Source organism: Alligator sinensis, unplaced genomic scaffold, assembly GCF_000455745.1.
Source record: "Alligator sinensis unplaced genomic scaffold, ASM45574v1 scaffold400_1, whole genome shotgun sequence".
NCBI lineage: Eukaryota > Metazoa > Chordata > Crocodylia > Alligatoridae > Alligator > Alligator sinensis.
In genome coordinates this window covers 1,360,039-1,371,720 of record NW_005841897.1, presented here as the reverse complement: position 1 = coordinate 1,371,720, position 11,682 = coordinate 1,360,039, and the positions used below count along the sequence as shown (strand labels likewise).

Sequence of the window (11,682 nt, the reverse complement as noted above, 5' to 3'; positions counted from 1 at the left end):
CTTTCACAGCATTCAGACAGCACATTCACAGGGGAAAAAAAATTTCCCCGCTGTACTCTACAATGTTATTTAACTAAGCAAAAATAACAGATCTAGTCTGTCCCAAAAATCTGGCTGGCTGTTCAAGATACAGTCACTTTTTGACAAACTTGGAACACTTTCAGAATAATGGCTTTAGACTTTGAACTTGAAAAATGTCTCTTTTCACAGGGGACTCTTAAAGGATTTCAACTTCTCTAAAACAGTTTAAAATTTGCAATTGTGATTTAAGCTTTTGCTATTCTCGCTCTTCAGTCTTTGTCAACAGTTTGGGGAGATTACAAGCTCCAAGGGGGCTTGGTAAAAATAGGCAAAGCCTAAGCAAACTTAAAAAAAAAGAATTGGAAAGAAAGAGGTTGTGTTGCACTCATGTCACTATGTTGTCCACTTATAATTGCAAGTCTTTTATGCAGAGACCTGTTTTCTCATAGAGAAATCTAAAGTGCCTAGCACACTTCAGGAGCTATATAAAAGCTTAAACAGGCTTAGCCTTCCTTAGGGAAATAGATACTCCATAATATAATGTTGTGTGCACAGCCTAACCCTGAGATTTTGCCAACTTAAATGTAGGTGTAAAGGTGATTCTGGCTTAAGGTCTGAATGACAGTACATGGAAAATGAAGCCCTATGTTTGTTTCCAACGAGGAGGAAACTAGACAGAAGAACTACTGCAAGACACCACTGACTATCTCCTTTAAGTACCTCAATCAAAAAACTTGTCAAGAGAAAGAAAAGCCACATTTTATAGGAGAAGGGTTAGTTCCTACTTCTAAGGCTGAAACTTATGTCGCATCCCATGTGTGGAAGGACTGAGCTGACAGCCAACCAAAGTCAAATCCTTTATGCCTAAGGGTACTGTATTTGCCTCCTTTGGAAGACACTGGTACACTAACAGAAGAAAATGCTGGTTTGTGAAACATAGGCAAGGGCTTCCCAGTAGCATTACATACATTGCTAAGATCTGGGGCATGCGGACTAGAAGGGCTGACTGGAACAGAATCGCCGGCAGCTGATGGCATATACATCACAGGGCCTGCTTGTGTTGGGCTAGATACAGCTGAGGATGGCTGTAAGTCTTCATTGAGTGGAGGCTCTGTAAGAAAGGAAATGGGCAAGTAATGTCACTCAAAGCTGTGTGAATGGCCAGGAATCACAAGATGTCTGGGAAGAGCAACTATATACATCTCTAGCTACTAACTCTGCACAGGGAAAATTTCATGAGTACCTATTTTTAGGCAATGTAGAAGCAAGAACAAAAATTTTATCTGGCAAAGCAAGCATTTCTCATCTTATAATCCTTATATTACTTTCTCCCTAGTTCTGCACAATCTGCTGTTCCGTATCCCAGTACTGCCTCTTCCTGTAATAACAGGTTTGCAAAGTGAACTGCATACTGTACATCTAGGGTGCCCCATGCTAACCAAGGGTTTTATCCATGCTGTACACATAAGCAATTGATTTATTATAAGTAGGTACAGTGAGTGTGTGCGAGTGTGTACACACCCCCACTATTTCTCAAAGGTAGACCTTACAGAAATTGGTAGTGTGTAAAAAGCCATGGAATTGCTCACTTTTTAAAACATCCTTTATACACAGAAAAGACTAATGTTTCTGTTGTACTGATCCAAAATATCACACAGGCCTCAGCACCATATAGTTATCAGATGCAATATTTATCAGCATGATTTCAAAGAGGTTCAGAAAAGGTCAGACTTCTCACTGCAGCCCAGTAAAAAAAAAAAAAAAAAAAAAAAAAAAAAAAAAAAAAAAAAAAAGGATGCTGATGCTCTCTTGTGTTAAATATATTCTAGTTTAAGCTCAAGAAAGCTGCTTGGATTTTTGTTTCTTCAACAGAGCAAGATTGTAGTGCAGAGCTGTAGTAAATTTTTATGTCTGTCTGCAAGACATGTGCATTTTAAAACCAAGAAATCAATTTGAGCAGACAACTACTTCTATGTTACAAAGGACTTTACTTACTGTAGGGAAAATGTCTTCACGGATTGGGAGATAGACTAGATAAGCCTGTGGGGTTTTGTCATCTGTAACATTTACAGGCCAGATGCTCAGCTATTGTAAATCAGCATTTTTACAAGAGCCTGATAATCTAACCTTATTTTGTATAAATATCAAAACCGTTTATTTTAATTCTCAACTGTTGAAACACTTCTGAAATACACATTGCAAAGATAATACAAACAAGCAAATGTGTGGGATGTGAATTCAACTTGATCTTCAGCTTTCACCTTGGGAAGAAAGGTATTACAGATCCCACCCTGGGGACAACCATGAGAAATTAAGACAATAGTACCCAAACTGGTCACAGAAGATCAGTACCGCTTTAAAGGAGTATAACTGGAAGTGCAGTATTATGGCTGGGAGTAAGGCATCTCTTAAGATAAAAAAAACAGACAACATATAGACAATCGGATGGGATGGGATATTTGCTATTCAATAAAATCTTACTTTCTCCCAAGTTCAGTGTCTTTCTGGTTTGATCTTATAAGTGAAGTCATAATTCTGTTTTGCTCCATTTAAAATCCACTGATCGCCAAGCAAGTGGCAAAACCAGAAGTGCACTTCCACCAGCACTTTCGGTTTCGCGGCTGGTGCTTCCAGGGGGGTGCATGGCTGACCTTAGGTGGTGCATGTGCACCCCCCCATGCATCGCCAATGAATTCAGGAAATCCTGAATCCTCTGAGGCAAAATGAGACTAATTAATTTGTGGCATGCAGTTCAACTTCAGGCAAAACAGAAACAGCAGAAGTGTTAAAAAAAATTGACAAAGAAAAAAAAAAAAAGACACATATGCCTTTTAATTCAGTTGTGACATAGGTTTAACCATGTAAAGAAGAGCTACACTTGCTCTGTTCTAAGTAAGGAGGACTGGTCAAGTGAGAGATAAGATAGGGAAAGATGCTTCAAAAGTCAAAGCAATGAGCATCCCTGGCTGCAGCCTTAGAAAATATACATCCCCTTCAGTTATGTTTTACACCTCCGACTGGCATTCATGATTTGAAAGGAAGCATCCAAGTTAATCTTTGTTTTTGAAAATGCAAACAGAAAGCGTTCCCTTTGTGGTCCCAAGCATCATCCTGTCTACTCTGGCCTGAAGCACCAGACCTAAAGCTACCTCATAAACGGCTACAACGTCACAGAGATGAGAGGAGTCAACATACGTTCTACATGTGCAAAGGCACAGAAGGGTCCTCGGGGACAGCTGCCAGACTGCTGCATGTCATTGCACTTAGTAGATTTGTAGATCTGAAAGAAAAAAAAATGAAACAGATGTGGTAAGAAGAGACAAAGATGAGCAGCTGAGGTAGGGAAACACCTTGCATGGATTCCAGAGTGAAATAAAACCAGAATCAGAAGACTCCAACAAACATCTCAGAATATCCATTTCAATGCTTTGCTTTAAAGAAAGAAAGATAAAAAAACAAAACAAACACACTGGAGCTCTGCAAACATCAGCTATTGCTCCAGCAAAGACAAGCTCACCTAAAGGTTTTTATTTACCATTGATGGCCATTCAGTCTCCCAGTAATTTCACAAGAAATTCCTGGGGAGAAAAATGGTAAGTTACAGCCTGACAAGGAAAACTGGCAGATGATAGGCAAGGAGATTATGCCCTCATGTTCAGCAGCAAAATGATCAGTTGCGGACAATGCTCATCAGAGAGGGATCCTATTCCTAATCTGGTGGTGAAGCTGGCTATCTGACAAAACCATTTTCAACACACTGATACAACTGGGACCAGGACCTGGTCTCAGCCATGCTTTCGGTAATTGTGGTCAAAAGGGTTTGGGTGTGATTGGCTCCTCTGCTAGTGCATTCACAGGACAGGTTTATGCAGATCCAGGGGCTCGGTGTCTGTCAACAACTGATCATGTCCCTAGTGAGGACAAACTGATTAGCTCACCTGTGATCCCATTCAACATGTATCCAAGACAGACTGTGCACTTACTTTCCTTTTTTCACTTACACGTATGTTTCCTCTCTCTATCTTTTCCCCAAAACTTTTCTAGAGGGGCCTTCTGCTAGAGAAGGGAAGATGATGTCACATGAGGAATCCTGCTGAGTGGAGTTCTCAATCATTCCCAATAAGCTTCTTCTGCATTTCAGGACCAAGTTGCAAGCAGCTCATCATTCCCTTCTTTGGCTTGATGGCCAGACACATGCTGCTTATCTTTGTCCATAATCCCAGAATTATCTTGCTACTTCAGTAATATCCCAAATGCAAAGGCAATGTTACTGTACCTCTGGGTGAAACTGTTGTTCTGTGCGAGTGTGACAGTATTGGCATGCGTCTCCATTTTCACACTTAGTAGGATCTCCCCACTCATCTCCATGTTTCACACTTGGGCAGGGTGATGATCTGTGTCAAGAAAGGGCAGTGGAAGATGTCAGTCATACAGCAATTGCTGGGACATTCAGCACTGACTCCTGACAGTTTCCTCTGCTGTACACACTTTATTTGCCCTCTTGCTGCTCCTCCTGTATGGATGGCCCCATTGCCTTTTCAATTCTTTCCCAGATGTTTCTGTAACGTTTATTCCCTCTACAGGCTCCCTAATGAAAGGGTTGTGTTTTATTTCAGCATTCAAGACTGAAACTTGACTTGAACTCAAACAGTTTGAGCACATTAGTATTGATATGATTAGTGGTAAAGGTAGGGGTTTGCCTTCTGTTGCAGAGCTATGTGCCCATATAACGTTAGGGAGTTACCTGGCTAATTCTGAAACATGTGGCACTTCAGACTAGTCTATTTTTCCAGGGTTACCAGGTGACCATGGGAAAAAGGGCTGCATCAGGTCACCAAGGAAAATGCTCACTTTTTATCCCTGCTCAAACCTCTTCCGTTTCCCAGTTTGCATTCTTGATATGCCAAAGTTCCCCCGCTCTTGAAGGTCTTACTCATTCCCTCAATAAACAGCAGGGGGAGGCAGACAACACCAGCAACAGAAACCAGTACTGACCAGCCAGACACAGCAGCTGAATGGGGAAGATGGAGGGGTGGGAATTGTGAAACACTCCATTCACTGACAGAGGGATAGTCCCTCTTTCAGTTCTTGCCCAAAGGCACAGAGAAGAGCTGCAGAAATGGGAGGGGCCTTCTGCTAGAGAAGGGAAGATGATGTCACATGAGGACTCTCAGGTCGGATCCAGACACGCAGGCACGTGCAGTTTGTAGCACAGCAAACCTCTTTGCGGTGCCACAAACTGCATGTGTTGCATGTTAAGCCATGCATGGCGCTGCTAATTTGCAGTGCGGGGGGAAAAATGTGGGTCCCACATCAATAAGGAGTGCGAGCCAGACAGCACTAAAGAGCTCACCTTGCAATCCTAATTATTGTACACAAGAGGATAGCATGATGATTTTAACCCGCTTCCCGTTAAGCCTGTAAAAACCACAACCTTTATTCCTGCCTATCAACTCAACAGCAGCAACACTGTTGCTGAGAAATGATTTCATACTTGCCAAAGGTTTGACAGCAATTCCTTGGCTTGTATCTATAATACCTGGGATTCCAAAGTGGTCTTCCACACACCTACTAGCCAGACCTAGGACAATTTAGTTCAGGTGAGGTCAGGTGGTTTCAGATTCATATGCCTGCTTATACAACTTTGTTTATAAACTTATTAAATTCACCCCTTCACGTTATTTTTTTCTGTATCAATTTTTTAAATAAGGCTCTCTCTCATGATGATGGTTATGATGATAATATCATTATTATTATCACCACCACCACCATCATCCTAATTAACAAGAGGTCCAGTTCACAGCAAGGAGAACAGAGTGCAACATGATATGATAAAATACTTATGCATTATAACATGGTACGCAACATAGCTGGGCATTCATTGCTGGTCCTATCTACAAAGGGATCTCTAGGTGTGGAGACTAGTGCGATCCCAAATCACACAGCGCAGAAGACTTGTCAGCAAAGCTATGAGGACGGGCTAACAGTGTTATGCAAATGCAAGGCACCTGCGCAATCCTTCATTCTTAAAGGCAGAACATGAAAAGCCTTCAAGGATACCTGTACTTGTGTTTCCTTGGGCTTCTTCTTCTATCTTTACTGTTGTGGTAGTAGGGGCAGGCGTAACCCTGGCGACAAAGCCGGGGGGGTTTCTTGCATTGTTCTGTCTTGTAGTTTCCCAACACGTACGTTGTGTCTGTGAAGGAAGTGACTGGTTATTTGCAGTTGACAAGTGCTTTGCTACTATGCAAAGAACTTTGTGGGGAATGTGCACTCCAAGAACACTGGACTACAGGCCCTTGTAGGATCCCAGGGGGACTCACCTTGCCACCTTGGCTCTTCACTGAGTATTTTCTCTATCATAGCGTGGCTAGCGGCAACTGCAGACTGACCCTCTATGCCACCCTCTGATGTGGTCTGACCATTCTGAAGAGCCTCCATGGCCTGAAGCTCCCTTAGTGAATACAGTTAAATGAACAATAGGCAGACAGAGGAGATGAAGAGAGAGATATACACAGCTAACAATTTTGTCAGGCAGGAATTGCTACAACACTTCAAAGTGGATTTGTTTTATTGCTATCCATTTGCTTCTGTGGATGTTATGGCACCATCAAGTGACTGAACAGCAGCTGCACTACTTGTACATTTTTTGGGAATCCCCAGCTCAGGATTCTGAACCCTACAGTGTACCTAGGTAAGCAACTAACCTCTCTCACCCTTTTCTGGAACCCCTCTAGGCAAGGGTTGCTCACTTTGCCTTGCTAGCTACTGCCACCACCCCTCTGATACCAGGCAGTATTTGGTTATTTTGATCATTTGGCTTTCCTCTTAGGCCCAATCACCCTTCCCCACACCATCCCAATCTGAATCCCATCCTCTGCTAACCGGATGTCGTAAACTGGAGAGCGCAGGTCATGGGGCCCATGAGCAAAGGCGCAGTGGACGCCATTCTTTGTGCAGTTTCCCTTAGAGTCTGTCTCATGGATGCAGATTCCAGTTTTGTAGTAGCGCAAGTGATATCTCCTCTCCGTGTCACCGGTAGTTCTGTGCAAGAATGGACACCTGAGCAGAGGGGGGGAAAAAAACAAGCAAATTTTGATTATACGGTTATACCTACTGGTGGACTCAACAGTATTAAAGGACCTGCTGCTAAGGGAGATGGGTGTGGGTAGCAAAACCTTTGCTAACCCTGCACCCTCTCCTTTATTGTGCTGTATAGAATTACTGAGAGCCCGAGGTCTGCCACTGTGTACTATATAACAGTTTCTCTGACAAGTAAAACAAATGGATGTGTAAGCCAGCAGAGGCTCATTAAGCTATTGTCCAGTGGTTGTCAGGGATCCGGAAAAAAGCAAGGACACTGTCAAGGCTTTTCTGATGTACTTGCCATGATTGAGAGGACATCACATGGCACATGCATTTCCTCTGCAGCCCTCCATCCACCCAGACGCCTTGCTGTTACTGTTTCCTGCTGATGTACTCCTACAGGGGCTGTGACAGTCTATCTATAGCCAGACATCCCTTATGGAGAGCATGGGGCAAGAGGAGAAATGTGACATTGTAGTTTTAGCTGAGCCCTTATTCTTCTTCTCCCTGTTGTATCTCGGTGATACCTTCATAGGGGAAAAATCCACATGTGTTAGAGAAATGGAAAACACGATACAGATGACGGTTATATGCTTGCAGGATCTACTTAAAGATGCACACCCACAAACAGCAGCAAGATGGGAATCACTTCCATTCACTACTAATCTGGGTCAAATTTGAAAGAGGGGTCAGATCAAAGGCTGCAAATCATTACCTACCTATCCACAGTCCTTCTAATGAAGAGAAAATGACTAAAGAGAGACACCTGGAGTTGGGGAGTGGTTTTATCCCCACACCCTTATAATTCAGGAAGAATTTGCTATATTCCAATTAATATAATGTTTTTATTTATATGTACACCATAAAATACGACTAAAATACAGACTCATGCAATTTTAGCCAAGCTTAAAACATGATCTTTGATTCTGCATTATTCTATATTCATTTTTCCAGAGCTGACCTCTCCCACAGCCACAACATTCCTTTAAGTAGTATACCTCTTTTCCACTGGAATTTACCATGTACATGAATGGAAAACCCCATGCTCTTCTAACAGTGCTGCCCTTTCTTGCACACCTCCTATTGCTCTACTGAATTGTTCAAGTTCTTTTGGCACCCGTCAAGTGGAAATTAAATCACACCATTTAATAAGATGGGAGCCGATAATGAGTTATCTGGGAACAGACAACAGGGCACAGAGCTCTTTTGCCTCTTGGCCACCAGTTCAGATCCAGCCCACAACAATAGTGACCAAGCACTATTATTTGATGTCCGGTGGCCTACGGGAAACGAGTCAGCTATTCTCAATCCAATTATCAGTGGAGAGGCCTTTCACATCAAAATTCTGCTGAAGATGCAAGGACTGAATTGTCCATGGGAACTGGACTCCTCTCAATCTTTGAGACAGTGCCTCTGAGTTACAGCTGATGCCAGGGTTGCTACTGCAGCTTTGACATCTGTTCTGACGTTACTTACATTTATAACGCCACTCTGCTGACCCGTCTCGTCTCTACAAACGCTGGCTGGAATCAACACCTGGACTGATCCCAAGTGCTGACTGGCTGGGAAGCAGGGCACAGACTTTACTTACTCATCTCCTTCTGGACAGATTCCTGTGGTCTCGTCATACTTGGTGCAGTAAATGTCAGGGCTGTAGTTAAAGGTACCGTCCCGACGGCGGATAGACCTGCGACGACGCTGGTTGACAAAGTGCCAGTGGAAGCAAGTATAGGGTCTGTGCTGAGTGCACTTGTGCTGCACAAACAAAGGGCACTGCTCGGTGCGAAACTCCTTCAGGTAACTGCAAGCAGAAACCAAAGAGGAGGAAGTCAGGACCAAGGGAGAAGTCAGAGCCCACAGCCGCTTGCTCAGTAGAGTTCCTGCCAAACTAAGCAGCATCCATCACAGAAATACATGCCATCTTTCCCTCGCCCTTCTGCTTTTACTCTAAGTAATGGAGATGGACACTGCTGGTTTTCAGTTGCAGGGAGAAATCACTTAACAGGCCAGCAACCTCAAACTTGAAATTCAAACATGAACACTAAAGGTAGCTGCAGTCAACAAAGAACTTCCTCTTACACTTTTAGCTCCTGCTTAAAGGAGAGCTGTCAGCTGCTTAGCAGGCTGCTTAAATATTTAATAAGAAAATGATATTTTTAGATATAGTTCTCTCTCATTCCATCTCTAAATCTGAGAGATGTGTGTGGAAAGAAGCCTTTCTGCCCTTAAAGAGAGATGGTCAAATTAAGAACCATATTGAAAACAAATTCCTTGAAGACAAGCTTAATGCTTCATGTCGTTACAACTAAAAGTGCTTTTAAACAAAACAAATCTGTTTTTCATCCTTTGCCTTGTTTTGCTCGCACACGCACTCTCTCCCTCTCATGCTTGGACAATGAAAATAAAACTAATCTGCTTCATGATCTGGGTCTTTTGCATTAAGAACTCAATCCAGACAGCTGCTGAACATCTCCAATTCGCTCGCAAATCAAGCGAAGTTGAAGGCACTCAGCACCACATGCAACGGTTGAGGGCTTTGCAAGCTCAAGCCCTATCGAACCTGAGCATCTGGACTACAAGAAGCCCAGGGAATATTTAAAGATGGTTTTAAAACAATACGAAAACATTCATTTTTAAGGAAGTCTGCAGGCAGTTTTTGTTGATGTTTCCTTCTTTTGGTGCCCTTCATATTTTTAAGGCTAAAACCATTTTAACAGTATTCTTCTGAAAGCTGTGCATCATTGTTTTCAAAATTAAAGCGGTCATGAGTCTGTACTTGTGACACAACTACAACTGAATCTCTGAAACAGACTGAGGAGGATTATATAATGGTTTAGACTGACACACTGTTCTGACCGAGATCCAAGTGCTGGTTATTACAGCATACCACGCTGGTTGGAAGGCATAGCTGTGCTACATACAAATGCCCGTACTGGGGTAGACTTGAGGTCTACCTAGGTCAGACTCCTGCCTTTGACAAGGACCAAAACCAGATGTTTCACCAAAGGCCCAGAGCAGGTAAACTCGAGGGAATCCATCTTCAACATTAGGTTTCATTCTAATAGTTAGAGATCAGTTTAAGCCCTTAATCAAGAGGCTTATTCGTACGGACACTATAAGACAGAAAAATAAGAGTTTAGAGATTTCCCAAGGTCCACTCGCCTGAACTTATTTTTTTCTTCCTTAATTTTAAATAAATAACGCACCATGTACGTGTAAGGGCAGATAGTAATCTTGTGATGAAAAAGAAGTGCACAGATAAAGCGTACAAACATATATTTGCTAACACATTCTTCTCCCAGGGAAGACAAAGCCTCAGAAAAAACATATCAAAGAACACTTAGCAGTTTTGTTTTTAGAGGCAGGAATCTTGCTGCCAGGAGTTTTTCTACCATATGGGTTTGCAAGTGAGAATTGTGAATGGCATACCTCACCTTTAGCCTTCAAGGCTTGTCCTGTGCGTATTTGGGACCTGTTTTTCAAAGGTGCTATAAATCCAATTCTACTGCCATGCATTACAGTGATGGGCGACTGGGCTCTAGAGCTGTTAATTACATCCAAAATCATTTTAAAACACCCTGCAATCTAATGTGGTTGTAACTCCATTTGCATTCGAACCAAAGGCTAAAGCAGGGGTGGACAATCGTTTTGGGCGGAGGGCCGCTTACCCAGTTTTGGCAGGCTGTGGAGGGCTGCATGGGTAGCCCCGCCCCTTGACAGGTGCCTCGCCCCTGGGTCACCATCTTGGGACCAAAGTCCCAATGTCCCAGGGCCAGCACTGGTGGAGCCCAAAGTGGGGCACAGGCTGGCAGGGGTCTGTGGAGCCAGGCTGGGCTGCACCAGCAGGGAGGGGGGGGAGCAGGCCTGGCTCCATAGAGCCCCTGCCGGCCGGGACCCCATGCTCCTGTCACACTGCTCTAAGCCCTGCCAGCGCTGACCCTGGACACTGGTGCCGGCCCTGTGTTCCCACTGGCTCTCCACCCACTCACTCCCAGTGCCCCCCAGCCCCATGGTACAGGTGGGGGGCAGCATGCAGCCCCAACCCCCTGCTCACCGGCAGGTAAGAAGCTGGAGCTGAGTGCAGGGAAAAGTGGTCCCTCGCCCGCCCCATGGCCAGCGCTCCTGGCTGCAGGCACTAGAGCAGGTACAGGCAGCCCCAGGTGGGCTGCAAGTGGCTGCAGAATGGGGCATCGGCCACGGGGAGAGCGAGGGGCCGCTTTTCTCTACATTCAGCATCAGCTTGTAACCCACCCCGCTACCAGCCTGGGCCCCGTGCCGGCTCCGGGCTTGCCCATTGGCAGCAGCAGCTGTGGCCTCCCCCTGGCTTGCAGCACCGAGCAAAGTTGGCTGCTGCTGGCACCCCAGAGGCGGCGGTGGCAAACACTGCCTGGTGCAGCAAGTGAGGGGGCTGCAGCTGCTGCCGCCACGTGCAGCCCCAATGGGCGAGCCCAGAGCCACATGGGGCCTAGGCTGGCAGCGAGGCCAGGTTACAACCTGGTGCTGAGCGCAGGAGAGGGAAAAGTGGCCCCTCGCCACCCCATGCCTGGCGTCCCGCACTCCAGCTGCTCGCATCCC

At 44.6% G+C, this 11,682-nt stretch overlaps 1 protein-coding gene across 1 annotated transcript in view; it reads right to left on the bottom strand.

The window, feature by feature from the left end:
* The window catches only part of UNK (unkempt family zinc finger), a 33,102-nt gene extending 23,609 nt beyond the window's left edge, over positions 1-9,493 (bottom strand). The window contains exons 1-8 of the mRNA XM_014517227.2: positions 9,480-9,493; positions 8,699-8,908; positions 6,907-7,083; positions 6,345-6,475; positions 6,082-6,217; positions 4,298-4,415; positions 3,217-3,301; positions 990-1,132 (exon numbers count right to left, since the gene is read on the bottom strand). Of these exons, the coding sequence (XP_014372713.1) occupies positions 990-1,132; positions 3,217-3,301; positions 4,298-4,415; positions 6,082-6,217; positions 6,345-6,475; positions 6,907-7,083; positions 8,699-8,908; positions 9,480-9,493 (1,014 nt within the window). The remainder of the gene's footprint in view (positions 1-989; positions 1,133-3,216; positions 3,302-4,297; positions 4,416-6,081; positions 6,218-6,344; positions 6,476-6,906; positions 7,084-8,698; positions 8,909-9,479) is intronic.
* Positions 9,494-11,682: the final 2,189 nt, after the last annotated feature.